At 59.2% G+C, this 15,996-nt stretch overlaps 1 protein-coding gene across 2 annotated transcripts; it reads left to right on the forward strand.

Moving 5' to 3' along the window:
- The first annotated feature begins 987 nt into the window (after positions 1-987).
- Positions 988-15,401, forward strand: SELENON (selenoprotein N). 2 transcript variants are annotated; one of them, XM_054571758.1, is made up of 12 exons: positions 988-1,179; positions 1,814-1,931; positions 5,054-5,187; positions 7,407-7,619; positions 7,818-7,942; positions 8,478-8,615; positions 9,972-10,053; positions 10,491-10,679; positions 10,990-11,095; positions 12,116-12,228; positions 12,322-12,423; positions 13,383-15,401. In XM_054571758.1, exons 1-12 carry the CDS (start codon positions 988-990, stop codon positions 13,551-13,553), a joined length of 1,683 nt encoding a protein of 560 aa, XP_054427733.1. In that variant the 3' UTR covers positions 13,554-15,401. The 2 variants fall into 2 exon arrangements, with proteins under 2 accessions (XP_054427733.1, XP_054427735.1); XM_054571760.1 differs by lacking the exon at positions 7,407-7,619.
- Positions 15,402-15,996: the final 595 nt, after the last annotated feature.

Below are 15,996 nucleotides of genomic sequence, written 5' to 3' on the forward strand. Positions count from 1 at the left end.
GAGAGGGGTTCCCCGGGACCTTGATGTAACAACTCAGGGGAGCTCCTGTGGAATCCAGGGTCCTGGGGACTTGACAGACAGAAAAATGTTTCCTCACTCTCCACCCGCCTCCATTCCCTAGGTACCTCCCCAAGCCAAAAGGTGTTCTGCGGGAAAATCACACCTGTGGCGACGCCAGGCCCGGCGGCACAGCGGCAGCTCACAGCCCAGCCCCTGCAGGTGTGGCTTTCCCTCCTCAGCACATCCCGCAGAAGGGCTTCCTCACGCCTCCCTGCAGGCGAGGAAAGCTTGGCGCTGGCTGGCGAGGGTTTCAAGCCTGCACCACCTACCTGTGCATGCCTTGAACAGGTAGTTCTCCACCCCTGATAAATGTGCAGAGGTGGCCTTCCAGCTGGACCATGAAGGGAATAAACGTTAAACTTCGCAATTCTTCTTTTTCTAGCTGGCTGAAGACATTTTAGAAACAAATGGGATGCTGTGGAGAGTGGGGAGCCCGTCTGCTGCAGTTGGAGAGGCAGTGCCAGCAGAGGCAGACAAGAGGCCTGATGGCCCAAGACCCCACTCCCCAGGAAGCCCGGGGGTGTGCGGGTCCTTCCCGCCCTCCGCCCCAGCCCTTTCCTCCTCCGGGTCCTCAGCCTGGAATTGCCTCCGCCAGCCAGATGGGACGCAGGGGGCCTGGTTTCTGTTTGGAAACTGAAGTTCAGGAAGAGGCACCGAGATGGCAGGAAGGACGGGCCTGAGGATGGCAGGGGTGGCAGGGAGTCCTGGCATCTCTTTACTGACTCGCTCAGCACATGCTGACTCCACAATGTGTCCAGACACTGTGCCAGGCGGTGGAGGAGGCGCGCGGCCACGACACACGACCCCCCGGGGCCGCGGCCCCACAGCCCCGAGGCCGCCCCGCCCCTCCGCCCGGGCCGCCCCGCCCCGCCCCGCCGCCCGCTAGTCCGCTTCCCAGCCGCCCGGAGCCGCCGCCGAGCCGCAGCCATGGGCCGGGCCCGGCCGGGCGAGCGCGGGTCCCCCGGCTCCGGCCCCGCCGCGCCGCCCGCGCCGCCAGCGCCCTCGCCGCGCTGCGCTCGCGCCCTGGCGCTGCTCGGGGCCCTGATCGCCGCCGCCGCCGCGGCGGCCGCCGCCCGGGCCTACGCCCGCTACACCGAGGCCCAGGCGGCCGCGCGGCAGGTCCGGCCGGCGGGCCGTGGGCGTGGGGGACCGGAGACTCGGGGGACGGGGAACGCAGAGGGTCCGGGCCCCGGGAGGGGAGTGGCGGGGCGGGGCGGGGCAGGCCCGTGCGTCCGCTCGGAGGGTACGGTGCGGGGGATGGGGAGAGGGGAGTTGGGGTAGGGACGGGGAAGGGAGGGAGGCCTGGAGCGGGGCGGACCCGACGGGACCGGTGGTCTGGGGAGGACGGCGTGGAAGCGAAGGGAAAAGAGGGTACCAGGGTCGGGCAGCCTTGGAAGGACTGGTGGGGGAAGTGAGGCAGGGGCTGAGGCAAACTGCTGGGGGACGGTCCACAGGACGGGACGGCAGACAAGGCGCAGAGTGACGCCGGGCGCAGAGGATCTGGAAGCGGGGCTGGGGAGGCAAGAGAGGACAGTGGGTTTATAAACAGGGTGAAATGGGGATGGGGCCAGATGGAAGGGACTGGGCCAAGATGGGACAGACAGTGGGTGAGGCACGGGGTAAACAGCGGGCAGGGGAGGGGGACTGGGGCCCTGGGGCAGCGACAGTCGGACGGAAGGGCCAGGACGTGTCGAGAGAATTCAGGAGGATGGTATCCAACCGGTATTCACCTGGCCCCTTCCCCCCTGAGCAGGAGTCGGCGCTGAAGGCCCTGGGGACAGAAGGCCTCTTTCTCTTCTCCTCACTGGACACTGACCAGGACATGTACCTCAGCCCTGAGGAGTTCAGGCCCATCGCGGAGAAGCTGACAGGTACCAGGAGAAGCTGGGGAGGGAGCCCGGGCACTTCCCTCTGCTCCGGGCTGCTGTGCCTGCTCTGAGCCAGGGCCCCCAGAGTAGCAGGGAGATGGTGGGCCCTGGCAGGCAGCTCCCGTGCTTTCTAGCTGCTGGTTCGGGCAGGCTGCGTGAGCACACACACTGCAGTGGTACTCCTCAGGTGCGAAAGAATAATATGAGGTAACATTCCCTGGCCACTTCCTCAGGGCCGCCATCACTTTCAGCACTGTATGTGAGTTATCTCTTTGATCTTTGCAATGCCCCCTGGGACTGATACTGTTGTGATCCCTGTGTTTACAGCTTGGGAGACTGAGGCACAGGAAGGCTCGCTGACTTGCCCAATGCCAAGCTAGAAAGTGCAGAGCCAGGATCGTGTGGCCCCGGGTCCTGTCCCAGCTACCAGGTTTCAGGATTAGAGAAAGTAACTGCAAAGTGGCTGATAAGCAGTAGATAGTCAGTAGGAGCTATTCCGATTATTTTACTAAACGTTAAACCCTCTTAGGTGCTGTCAGGTTCCTATCCCATTGTCGCTATCCATTTTTGCCTAGCTGTCATCAGTGGTTGGTTTTTCTGTTGTGCCGCATAAAGATGAAGGTCTGAAACCACCTAATGAATTACAAAATGCTTCTCTCACCCCCTCCCCACCACCCCCAAACTCTGTGTCCATTTCTGGTGACATTTATTGAGCTTTGGACCGTGGGCCTTGGACTTTGGACCTTGTTACCCAAGTTGCCCAGTGTAAGTAGGTCAGTTGACAGGAAGGGCAGGGAGAGATGCCAGCTGCTCTCCAGTGAGTTCCCACCAAAGGCCCGGGATGGGTCGAGTAGGTCCATCACTTGCTGGCTGGTGACCTGTGGAGAGTCACAGGAAAAGTGCTCAGTTGCCGGTGCAGACGTGTGTCGGTGTCCGGGAGGCAGTCAGTTCCCTGGTGAAAGCAGCCAGGCGGGTAAAGAAGTCAGCCCGCGAGTGGGTTGGCTCCAACCCCCTAGTTTGGACACACTCCTCCGATCTTCCACACAGCCACCTCCTTGTCATTTTTTATGGCCGGTGAGCAGGAGTTCCCTCATAGTGACATTTTTAATGACATGTTGGCCAGGCTTGCTGGCCTTGGGGGCCTTTTTAATTTGTTTTTACAGAAATCTTTTCTCCATTGGGAAAGTAACCCTGCTGTTCCCTACCTCTGAGGCCACTGTGAATGCAAAACTGGGCCAGGTTTGGGGAAAACAAAATAAAAAAACAAAGCCAAAACACCAAATCTAAGCAGCAGCAAAAAGAGGCACAGTCTCTCTAGTAGGTACAGTCATGAGTGTTTAATTTTCTGCTTTACCCCTTAAAAATTTTACAAATTGTCTTTAATGAGCAAATGTTACTTATAAGTCAGGAAATAAAACTTTTTATTAAAAAACAAAAGGGCCATAAAATGCTGGACATTATTAATAATTACCTGTGACAACAGTAAAATAATTAAATAAACAAGCAAGCTAAAAACCCTGTACATTCCTATTGTCCCCTTCCTCTGAGGCTCCCAGATCGCTGGTTTTGGGAACATCTGCTGCATTGACTTACAAATGAAGAAACAATAGTGATTCTTTAGGACTGGGATTTGCATCAGGAGCCCCGGGGAGTGCTAGTTAAAAGGGCAGTTTGATGAGTCCAGCCGCTTAGGACTCTGACTCAGTGGGTCTGAGATGGGTCCCGGGCACCTGTAGTTTAAAAGGCATTACAAGTGATTCCAATGGTCCTGGTTAAGGGGTGCTTCCAACGCACCCGTGCATCCTGTCAGCAAAGGCCAAGCGCAGTCCCTGTACCAGGACCCTGCCCTGGGAGAGCAGGTGTGACAAGACCCTCCGCCGCTTTACTCCGTTATCCGTGTTGTGGCGCCCTGCCCTTGTATTTGTCACCCCTTTTGAAATAGACTTTGTAGACACCTTGACCTTCATCACACCTCCCTCACGCTTGAAAGATTACAGACTTGGCACATCTCTGAGTAGGAAGAGATCTGAGAAATCTAGGTCAGCCACTGCCAGTCCAGCCTCCTTACAGGGATGCTCATAGCGACGGCACCCAGAAAATCAGGGAGAAGCCAGCCTCCTCACTCCCAAGCCAGTGCTCTTTCTATGACACCAAAGATGGCCTGATTCTGTCTGTCTTCATTCATTGCTGTGGGTCCCGCGACTAAGTGCCCTCTGAGCAGCGTTTGTTCCTTCGTGAGACCTCCTGGCCCCACAGTCTCCATGTCTCATGCAGGAAAGCAAAAGAGGCTGAGTGATTTGCCCCAAATGGTCCAGGAAGTGGAGCCAACCTCAACTTGGAGGAGGGCTGTGCTCTCCTCTCCCAGCCCCGGGACATAGCTTCTCTCTGGTGCTGGGGATCCCAGCTGCTGGTGGAGGCAGCTGCCTGCCCACATGCTGCCTTTGGTGGGCCCAGCGCTGAGTTCACCTGGGGCTTGGCTGGGAGAGCAAAGGGAAGCGTGGGGTGAGGAGGGCCTCTCTGCAGCCAGCCTGGCCAGCTGGAAAGGGCACAGGTTGGAGTCAGGAGAATTAGGTTTGAGCCTCGGCTCCCTGACCCTGAGACCTCTGGTAATAGTAACACAGCTCAAGCTTAGTATGGGTTTACTCCCTACCAGGCCCCGTGCTAACACTGCATGGATTTTCTCATTTAATCCTCATCACCAGCCACTGGCCAACCAGCACACAGCTGGTGAGGGGTAGGACTGGGATTTGAACCTAGGCCACCTGGTTCCTGAGCCATTGAAGAAACCGAGACTCTGAGATCTTAACTCTCGCAGAAGAAGGTCATGGTTAATGATGGGTTTGGAGTAAAACAGGCCTGGGTTTGAATCCTGACTACTCTACGTAGCTGTGTGACCTTGGGGAAGTGACACCACCTCTCTGAGACTCATTCTCATTAGTAAAGCAGGAGTTGGCAGTAATGCTATCTGTCTCCAGGGCTACTCCAAAACCAAAATGCCAAACGTACTGGTTGTTACTAGGGCGATTGTTAACAGTTACCCCTCAGCTCCAGGCCTGGCTCCCTTGGTCACTGGCCAGCGTGGAAGCCTAAGGGCAGGGCCCCTCTCTGTGATCTGTGTCTCCTAGGGTCAACTCCTACGGCCAGCTACGAGGAGGAGGAGCTGCCCCCTGACCCCAGCGAGGAGACGCTCACCATAGAAGCCCGATTCCAGCCTCTGCTCCCAGAGTCCATGACCAAGAGCAAAGATGGATTCCTAGGGGTGAGTTGAGGTAGGGTAAGCGGGGCAGTCCCCACAGGTCGGGCCATAGATAGGAGGACCATCTGTGTGCACTCGTCACCCGAGAATGGAACTGTGTTCATCTCTCCTTCTCTTTCCTTATTCCTTCATCACCGCCCTCTGCGCACCCGGTGTGCCAGGCCTTGGGGGTCCAGGAGTGGGTGCGATGCCAACCTGCTGTCCAGGCACACAGTCTGGAGGGGGAGGCAGGAGCGATAAGTATGAGCCTCTCACCCCAGGCGGGGTCTGAGATGGCTCCCCAGAGGGAGTGACACCTGGCAGAGATTGCCGGAGGCGGAGAGCTTAGCCGGGTGGGGGAGGGGAAGCGAGGATCTGGTCGTAGGAAACGGCACTAGAGACCATGTTGATGCAGCCGCCTCGCTTAGAATCACCACTTTTTGCAAATCAGTCTTTCCTCCCCCGCAGGGGGCTGTGGGGTGGGTAGGGCACCTGACAAACACTTTGCTAACCAGCCCCGCCCTGAACCCGAGGCCCTGTGGACGGGGCCTCAAGCCCCTCACGGGACCTGAGCCTCCCCAGACCCGGCCTGCCTCTCCCATGTTCATTCCTCTCTGCAAGTCAGGCTTTCTTCCAGCCACGAGCCTCCTCTGTGCCGTTTCCTCAGCCAGAAACAACTTTTTCTCCGCACCCTGCCCACACCTCCTCAGCCTCCGTGTCTCAGCTGAAATGTCCTTTGGCATGAACAAAGGCTGGAAGGCAGAAAGTGCCGGGCGGTTGTGTGAGGGCAGGGAGCCCGGGTGCCCGGGACGCATGCACGGGCATCCCGGGAGGAGAAGTTGCCACACGGAGAAGGGCCTTAGTTGCCTGACTCTGGCCTTCATTCTGCAGCAGCACAACGCCATAGCAGATTTTTAAATAGGACAGTTCCCTGATCAGATCGGTGCTTCCCAGGATGGCAGCTGGAGCGGACGGACAGGAGGCCAAAGACGAGTTCCTGGGAGGGGGCGGGGCGCAGGCAGGGGAGGCAATGGTGCTGGAGGAAGGACAGCCTGGAGGATGGGACCCGAGGAGACAGGGCGTGGTTACTAATGGAAAATGACAGGGAGGAGTCAGGCTTCCAGGCTGGTGACCAGGCAGCTGGTGACCATTTGCCCCGTGGGGACTGAAGGAAGGAAGCAGGTCTGGTGGAGTCGGAGTCACAGCAGTTGGGAGAGGCTGAAGTTGAAGGGCTTAGGGGGTGTCACAGGGGGAGCCCAGTAGGAGGTGTGGCCCACAGGTTTGACCTGCCATGGAAAGCTCTGGGTGGAGATGGGTTTGGTGGTGACGAGCCTGGAGCTGGGGGTGAAGCTGAGCAAACGAGTCCCTGCAGAGCAGTGAGAGCCTGTGCTCGCAGGGGACAGGGGTCCGGAGCAGCACCCCAAGCCTGGCCTCCCTCGAAGAGCCCCACACAGTCCCGCAGAGCCCAGCCCCCTGCTGGCAGGCAGCTCCGCTGCTCGCCCGCCTGCCAGCAGGGGGCCAGTGGGGGGCAGGCTCTGCCTGGCCCTGCGCAACCAGGGCCGCTTTGAGGACCTGCCCGTTCAATCCCCCTCAGTGGGAACTCCCTGCCCCCCTCTCTTCCCACTGAGCTTTTGAGGTGGGGAAGGGAGAGGGGACCCACTGCTGTCAAAGACGGGGGCAGCTCCCTGGAGGCTGAGTGCCCCTGAGGGGTGCCAGGCACGCAGTCATGGGGCTGATGCCTCAGTGGGAAGGGATTCCCTCCTGTAGCCCAGAAGGGCAAGGTGGCACTTGCAGGGACCCTGCGTGCTCCCAGGTCCCATCTGTACTCCAGGCAGGTGTGCAGACGGTCCTGCAGGGTCCCTGACCCTTGCTCTCTCCTGCCTGTCAGCGTATCTGGTAGACGTGAGGCGGGGCCCATCCAGCAGGGCCCAGGGCACTGCCTGGGGGTGGCCTTTCTTCCCTGTCTAGGCCTGAGTGGGCCACAGGGCACTGCGTCTCAGGCTGAGGACCCGGGAGGGGTGGGTGGAGATGAGCCCCAGCTCTGGCAGGACGGTGCCAGGTGGTGCCAGGCCTGTGGCCGTCACCAGGGCGGGAGCCTCCCCCAGGTCCCTCTGTACCCTGGGCTTGTGGGTTGGCTCAGGGCTAAAAAAAAAAAAAAAAAAAAGATGTCCACCCACACATGGGACAGGGGACCCCAAAGTCACGTTCTCAGTGCCCCAGAGCTTCGGCTTGCCCCGCCCCAGGTCTCCCGCATGGCCCTGTCTGGCCTCCGCAACTGGACAACCGCAGCCTCGCCAAGTGCCGTGTTTGCTGCCCGCCACTTCCGGCCCTTCCTGCCCCCTCCGGGCCAGGTGGAGCTGGGCGAGCCCTGGTGGATCATCCCCAGTGAGCTGAGTGTCTTCACCGGCTATTTGTCCAACAACCGCTTCTACCCACCACCACCCAAGGGCAAGGAGGTGAGGACAGCCCATGGCGAGCCCCAGGCCCCGCGCCCCAGCCCCTGTCTGGGCATGGCCCCTTTCCGTCCGTGCCTGGACCCCTGCGCCAGGCCTACCCCACTGCTGTCCACCTTGCTCTGGCCCCTCCCCCCCACCCCCAATCCCTAGGCCTGCAGGGCGCAGCAGCCAGCCCGTGTCCCACTGCCCTTCCCCCAGGTCATCGTCCACCGGCTCCTGAGCATGTTCCACCCGCGGCCCTTCGTGAAGACCCGCTTTGCCCCTCAGGGTGCAGTCGCCTGCCTGACGGCCATCAGCGACTTCTACTACACTGTGATGTTCCGGTGAGTGGCCCTCGCAGCCCCGTCCTTGCCTCCGAGCCGGGCCTGGGACTCCAGGGCAGCACAGGAGGGCTCAGCAAGGGGAGCACAGGCCTGGCTCGAAGCCCCGCTTATACCCTGTGTGCTTAAGCTCCCTGGGCCTCAGTTTCCTCATGTGAGGATCAGGGCAGTGGTGACTTCCTTCTGGGAGGAAGAGAAAAGGGGCCGAGCATGCTTAGCATAAGCTGGTGGCTCTGATTGTCGCCCACACAGAAGAGGGATGCATAGAGCTGTGACACCAGGTCACGCCCCCTTGAGAGACTGCGAGAGCACAGAAGAAGGTCAGGCAAGGCTTGCAAAGGCAGCACAGAAACTGAGCCCTGAGGTTGGGCAGCGCTTGGAGGCCTCGTGCCTTCTCCCTGCTGCACACACGCTCCTTGCTCCCTGCCCAGCCCTGACCCTGCAGAGTCTGGCCAAGAGTTCCCAGGCTTTAGGGCAGATGCGGGAGGGTGGGCTCCGGCTCAGCAGGGCCTGCTCCCAGCCAGGCTCTTTCCCCCAGGATCCACGCCGAGTTCCAACTCAGCGAGCCACCTGACTTCCCTTTCTGGTTCTCACCCGGCCAGTTCACCGGCCACATCATCCTCTCCAAAGATGCCACCCACGTCCGTGACTTCCGGCTCTTCGTACCCAACCACAGGTGGGAGCTTTGGCCTAAGTCCCCCGGCTCCAGGGTCAGAAGCCAGTGCCCAGAGGCCCCCTTAGTCTCTGCCTCTTCTTTGCTCCCCAGAACCTCCTCTCTTGGGAGGGATCTGGAGCTGACCCAGGAGGAGACAGCCTGAGGCAAGTTGAGGGTCATTTCAATATACGATAAGCGTGTGCCAGGTGCTGCATGGGCCTGGCCCACCGACTCTGTGCCCAGGACCCAATAGAGTGGTAGCAGACCCTCCCTGAAGCTGGAGCTCCCCACCCTCACAGTGCTGACCCCTGGCCACAGCCCACTCACGCCACCCAAAGGGCAGGCCGGCAGGTGGGCAGGGACCTGGCTGGCTGGGGTCTAGATAGGCTTCTCAGAGGAAGGGACGTCTAAGCAGGGACCTAGCGGATGAGGAGGGTTTAGCAGGCAGAGGGAGCCGCACAGGCGCCCCACTGCCTGAGTTGCTACCAATGGGCCTGGGGAATGGGGCGCAAGGTTCAAGTCTTTCCTGATTCCTAAGTGGCTGCTTAGTGACTCTGACAGGGAGAAGACCTGGCTGGGAGCAGGGAGGCCCAGAGTTAAGTCTCAGCCGTGACACCAGTGAGCTGCGTGTCTGTGGGCAAGGCTTTGGCCCTCTCTGGGCCCCTGTTTCCTCATTTTCTAGACAGGAGGCTGGCAGGAGTGAGGGGATGGTTGGCGTAACCTGGGAAGAGGAAGTTGCCCCCAGGAAAAGGGTAGCTTCTTCTCAACTCCTTTTATTCCTCCTTCCTCTGCTCAGCAGGCAGGCGCTGGCTCAGCCCAGGTCACATCTGCCTCTGCCCCAGGGTTGAAGGCCGGGGGTCCTGGGCTGGAGGAAACAGAAGGAGAGGGGCAAAGGCCCAGCCCCAGGACCAAGCCACAGGGGCTGCTGACCCGCTCCGAGGGCAGGCGCTCGCACCGCCCAAAGTGGTTGGTTGTTAGTCCAAGGGCGCCCTCATGTGGCCGATCTTCACATGGCGCCTGGTCAGGCCAGACTTCCTACTGGAGGACAGTGCCAGGGTTTCAGCCCGCTGCACTGTGCCCTGGGGAGATGCACTCTGCCTGGAAGGGCCGAGAGCAATACAGAAGTCGTGGATATGAAAGCCCTTTGTAAACTGTGAAGGCTGGGCTGCTGGAAGGTGATGTGGTTGCAGTGCCTTGGGAAGAGCAGCCCCAGGGAAAGGAAGGGGCCCAGGCAGCTCTGGGGCCTTGGGTTCAACCTGCCAACCCTCAGTGTTCTCATCTGTGAAATGGAGACAGCTGTGCACCTTCAACAAAATAATGTATGACATCGGCCCTGCTTACGGTGTTCTGCCCTGGCCACCCTCTCACCGTCCCCAGGTCTCTGAATGTGGACATGGAGTGGCTCTATGGGGCCAGTGAGAACAGCAATATGGAGGTGGACATCGGTTACATACCTCAGGTGAGCGCACAGGTGATCCCTGCCTGGCTAGGAAGGCGGGGCTCCCCTGCCGGGCTCGGTCACGGGACCCCTGAGCCCGGCTGCAGGGAGGGCCCAGGTGGCTAGGAGCCTCAGGCCTACCCAGAGTGAAGGACAGAGCTCCTGGCAGGCTGAGGCCAACTGTGCCCACAGCAGGGTTCTGGGAACCCACCCGCTTCTGCACACAGAACCCACCACCTGCTGTGGCCCTCAGAGAGCTTCATGCACTGGAAGGAGCCCTGGCTGGACACTGGCTCTGTCCCTGGCTCACTGGATAGCCTGCCCTTCCCTGGACCCCGGTTTCTCCACCTCTGCGATGCCTGGGGCATCTGTGAGGGTCTCTCAGGGCCCTTTGAGGATTATTGCCCATCTCTGACACATCCCTCACTGATGGCACCCCTTGCTGACCTCCGGCCTAGATGGAGCTGGAGGCCACAGGCCCCTCGATACCCTCCGTGATCCTGGACGAGGATGGCAACATGATCGACAGCCGCCTGCCCTCAGGGGAGCCCCTCCAGTTTGTGTTTGAGGAGATCAAGTGGCAGCAGGAACTGAGCTGGGAGGAAGCCGCCCGGCGCCTAGAGGTGGCCATGTACCCCTTCAAGAAGGTAAGGCTGGACAGGGGTGAGGGCGGGGGTCAGGGTTCATGGGGCTGGGGCTGGGGCTGGGGCTGCGGCCTGGAGAGCGACAGGTGGGCACGGGGCCTGGGCTTGTGCCATGCTTGCCCCTGAGGTTCTCTCCCCGCAGGGCCCCGCGGTGCCAGGGGGGCCTCCCTTTGCCATTCAGAACCTGGAGGAGGCACCCCCATCTCAGCAGCACCCCTTCACAGACACACGCACGCGCGCACATCACACACTCAGTGCCTGAATGGACCCTGGCTGCACACAGTAGCTTCTCCCTGTCTCGGCTTGGCCCCAGGTCACCTACCTGCCATTCACCGAGGCCTTCGACCAAGCCAAGGCCAAGAACAAGCTGGTGCACTCGATCCTGCTGTGGGGGGCCCTGGATGACCAGTCCTGCTGAGGTGAGGGAGACCTGGCCAGTCCAAGGGGAGAATGGGGGGTAACGTCATACCTTGTGGGGTACAGGAAGCCGCAAGACCAACGGCCTCTCCTGCCGGGGCATGAGGGGCTTGGGACTGCGCAGGGCAGGGGCACGGGGTGAGGGCTTGGGCGGTTCCTGTGCTGAGCTCCGAGGGGGCTGCTGGGTGCAGCAGGAAGAGCCCAACTCGGCCATTGTCGCTTTAGAAACCGTGGCCAAGTGACTCCCTCTCCCTAAACCTTAGTTTTCTCCACAGTAAAGGAGAGGTAACATTCTTACCTCCCAGAGTTGTAAGAAATGGATGTGTAAATGCCTGTGCTCTGCAAAATGTGGCACACAAGTGAGATTAAAAAAAAAATACTACCAGAGGCTCCGTATGCATTCACATATTCAGAAAATTCACTGAAGACCTACTGGTGCAAAATTCTTTGGGTGTCAGACAGTGGCTACAAAGATGAGTCAATGAGCCCATCCTCATCCAATCAATCAATGAACGTTCTGGGCGCCTCCTGTGCCATGCCATAGGCTAGGTGCTGGGGGTCTGGCAATGAGGAAGTCAGAACGGTCCCTGTCCTTGGGGGCACGCAGTGAGAACGCTGATGTTGAATAAGTACAAGCATTGTGTCACACAAGGCGAGGTCCAGAGTGGCACAAGGGTGTGTGACTGGGGGTGTCAGGAGAGGCTTCTTAGAGAAAGTGACATTCAAGTTGAGACTTTGAAGGATGAGCAGAGTTTGTCAAGTGACAGGAGGAAGAGTATTTTTGGTAGAAGAGCAGCCTGTGCAAAGGCCCTGGGACACAGTTTCATGGATTCAAGGCGACAAGTCTCAGCTTGTGATGCCTGGATCACAGCTATCATTTATTCAGCACCTGCAGGCTCTTTGAGTCTGTACTTCGCTTGGTACACAGACCACTCTGTTGCCCGTGAGGTTTATCGCTGATTGAAACCCGGTGAGGCATGTGGGGACGCCTCACGCTTCCGGCCACATGTCTCCCTGAACAGGTTCAGGGCGGACTCTCCGGGAGACAGTCCTGGAAAGTTCGCCCATTCTTGCCCTCCTCAACGAGAGCTTCGTTAGCACCTGGTCCCTGGTGAAGGAGCTGGAGGACCTGCAGGTGAGTGGGGGGCGGTGGGAACAGCCCCTTGGGAGCCCCGAGGACAGTGCCGGGGGGCCAAGGCATCAGGAGCGTGCCCAACTGTCCCCATAGAACAACCAGGAGAACCCGTCCCACAAGAAGCTGGCCGACCTGCACCTAGAGAAGTACAGCTTCCCCGTGGAGATGATGATCTGTCTGCCCAATGGCACCGTGGTAGGTCACCCCCACCGCCTGCACCCGGCCTGGGGCCAGGCACTGTGGGTAGAGGGAGCAGCCAGCCGCAGGCAGACACAGACCTCCCCAGGCTTCGGGTCTGGCTCCACCGCCTCCTGGCTGGTCTCTTAGTTATCACATCTATGAACAGAAATCCTGATGCCCAGCCTGCCTGCCTCATGCAGGTGCCAGGGTGCTCCTGTAGGAAGGGCACCTCAACAGCACTTTGGAGACGGGACACAGTGGGCACAGTGTGGCAGCCGAGTGGAAAGGAGCGTAGCCTGGAAGGGAAAGCTCACCTCGGAGCACTGCGGTCAGCCCTGGGATGGAAGGAGGGACAGGCCAGGCCTTGTGGCAGGTAGACAGGACCAGGGACCGCCCTCCCTGCCAGGCCCAGGCAAACCTCAAGACCCCACCTGTCCCTAAGGGCTCCTTGCAAGCCCTCAAACATGTCCTCCAGGTGGATTCTCACAGCAGCTTTGGGAGCTAGATGATTACAAATACCCATTTTACAAACAAGGAAACGGAGGCTCAAAAGGTTCAGAGATTTGGCAACAGTTGCCCAAGTGAGAAATGTAGCTGGCTTTGAACGCAGCCTGCCTGGCCACCTCAGCGTCTCCTGCTCTTCCTGGCAGAAAGGGTGCAGGGGTCAGGGGTCACGAGCAGAGGAGTGGGCTGGGACTGAGGGGAAGGTGCCATAAAAGATGTCAGGTTTTCCTTCACCTGATGCATGAAGCGTGGCGCTCTGTGCTCAGAGGACCCTGAGTGAGCAGAGGCAGGAGAGGGGAGCAGCCTGGGCCCGGGGCCGGGTTCTGGCGAGGGTTCTGCCCGTCTGCCATCCGCCTCAGGGAGAACAGTTGAGGCCTGAGAGTGGCCACTTCTCCCACGAGAGGCCAAGCAGACAGCAGAGGGGCTCTGAGCCTGGGGGGCCCCCACGCCTCACCCAGTCGTTCTCCAAGGTGCACCACATCAACGCCAACTACTTCTTGGACATCACCTCCATGAAGCCGGAGGACGTCGAGAACAACGCCTTCAGCTTCTCGTCCACCTTTGAAGACCCGTCCACGGCCACCTACATGCAGTTCCTGAAGGAGGGCCTCCGGCGCGGCCTGCCCCTCCTCCAGCCCTAGTGCGGCCGCCGGACCCAGGCCTCGAGGAGCCAGGCTGAGAGGCGAGCTGGAAGGAAAGGCCCCCAGCCACGCCCTGCGACCCCAGAGCCAGAGTGGTCCTTGCACATTTCAAAAGTCAGGCATTCCCACCCCACCACCCCAGGCTGCCTGTGAGGTCGGAGGTCAACTAAGGGTGGCTGTCTTAGCTTTGCACCTGTTAGGGGGCAGTTGACAAGGAGCTGCGTGGTCTGACTGGTGTGTGAACCTGAAGCTCCAGCTGCCACCATCGGCCCTTTACCACCCACCTGGCTCCGGAAGCTGCTTAAGGCCCCTGAAATGGAGCCCTGGGTCATTTCACTAGACGTTGCCCTCTCAAGCGCATGGTCCAGGCCCTTGTGGGGTGAAGAATAAGAGAAGTGAGTGCTAGGGAAACAGGGCCACCCTTTCTCCTTCCTTTCACCTCTCCCCAAAAGGAACGTCAAGAAGTCTGGCATGGGGGGTGGGTGTCAGAGAAGTATCTTGTTTTTGTCGGGAGCCTTCTTCCTGGCCACGGCCCTAGCTGCCCTCCTGTGCCTGGTGTCCCTGGTGGGGTCAGTCTCAGCTGGAGACAGCCATCTGGAGGCTCTGAGCAGAACCGTTCTTCAGAAGGGGAAACCATCAGTCCCCCAGACCTTGGCTCCTCAGGCCAGTGCATCCGACCTCATGACAGGACCCCCAAACCTGTTTGGGGACTTGCTGGGGGCCGGCTGCCTGGAAAGGTTTGCTGTGAGGTAGGCTGCTGCCCTTAGCAAGGGGTTCCACTGAGGAGCCCCTGAGGCCCAGGCCCAAGGCACCGCCTGTGTACCCCAGCACAGGGTGATGGCGGGACTGCCGGAGCCAGAGCTCCGGGCTCGCCCCCTGCCCCTAAGACCTCAGCTCCACAGAAGTGTCGCCCAGCCAGAGGGCAGAGCCTCCCCCCGGGGCCAACACGCTCCCAGCCTTCAGGCAGCCCAGACTGGCCTGTCCCCTGCTGGGTGGCTGCTGACCCTCCGTGGCCGCTTTTACGGCCTTAGTTCACATCCCAAGCCACTGACCACAGCCAGTCCCTTTTTTATACATGCAGAAAAAGTGTTTTTATATGACCTTTCTCACAGTTTGTAGGTATTTTTGATAACCCCAGCGCTGGGGAGAAGGATAGGGGCAAAGGCTCCCTCCAGCAGCTGCCCCATGACGGCTGGATCTGAAATCCCAGATGGATCCAGTTTGATGTCTTTGCAGTTGCACCTGTGGGAAGAAGTACACCTCTCTTCCTTCTCTTCTAGTTTTTTTAAAAAAAACAATCCTCAGAGGGTCAATGTATCTTCACTCTGCACTCAGGCCCACGAGGGCCCTTAGGGCGTCATTAAGGCCTTGGAGCCCAGGCTGTGCCCCGCCCCCACCCCACATGGGCTGTCTCCTCAACCGGGATGAGGAAGGAAGGCGGACTCTTCCTCAGACACGTTCCCAGGCCTTCCCCCTGCTGAGTTCCCCGCCCGCCACGGGAGTGTCCACCCTGAGCTTTCTCCATCTGAGGCATTCTGTCAATATTACATGTCTTTTCTCATTTAATCCTCACAACAAGCCTGTGAGGCAGATATTAACTGTTCCCATTCTACAGAAGAAAAAAACTGAGTCTCACCCTGGCTGGTGTGGCTCAGTGGATTGACACCTGCAAACTGAAAGATCTCCCGTTCGATTCCCAGTCGGGGCCCATGCCTGGGTTGCAGGCCAGGGCCCCAGTAGGAGGCATGTGAGAGGCAAGCAATTGGTGTCTCTCTCACACATTGATGTTTCTCTTCCTTTCTCCCTTCCTTCCCCTCTCCCTAAAATAAATAAAATCATTAAAAAAAAGAAAAAAGAAAAGAAAAGAAACCGTCTCGAAATGCAATGACTTGCCCAAGGTCACTGAGTGGCAGAGTTGAGATCCAGCCTGAATCTTGATCGTGAGGTGTTTTGTTCTACATCGCATCCCTACCCCTCTCCCCTGCCTGTTTTCCCTGAGGCAAAAAAGAAGTTCTTTCAAACCAAAGTATTTCCTTTCCCTCTGATCTCCAGATCAAATGAGGCATGAGCCAGCAAGTTCAGCCAAGTTCTTTATGTCCTGCGGGAGGCATGCCTCCATGCCCTTTGGGGGGGGGCGGGGGGGGGTGCTAAGCCTTTCTCAGTGCTTCCAAGCATGGGTGGAAGTAAGGTACTGATCGCTTGGGCTTTCTGCATCCTCATCAGGTGTCTCTGCTTGGCCCCCATGTGCCTGGAAGCTCATGGTGGGGGAGGCCCCCAGCTGCCCTCTTGTAACACCTCTGCCACTTCCCTCGCTTTTTGCCAACATGTCCTATGATAAAATTGGAGAGACGAGGGTTGTTTGAAGTGCCTTTCCTTTGAGTGGGATAATGTGCAGTTTTGTCCTTTTTGGTCTGACTCTTCTGTGGGATTGGCTTGCCAGATG

This window comes from Pteronotus mesoamericanus, unplaced genomic scaffold (assembly GCF_021234165.1).
Source record: "Pteronotus mesoamericanus isolate MK-2021 breed Mesoamerican mustached bat unplaced genomic scaffold, CSHL_Meso_final contig_221, whole genome shotgun sequence".
In the NCBI taxonomy this organism is placed as follows: domain Eukaryota; kingdom Metazoa; phylum Chordata; class Mammalia; order Chiroptera; family Mormoopidae; genus Pteronotus; species Pteronotus mesoamericanus.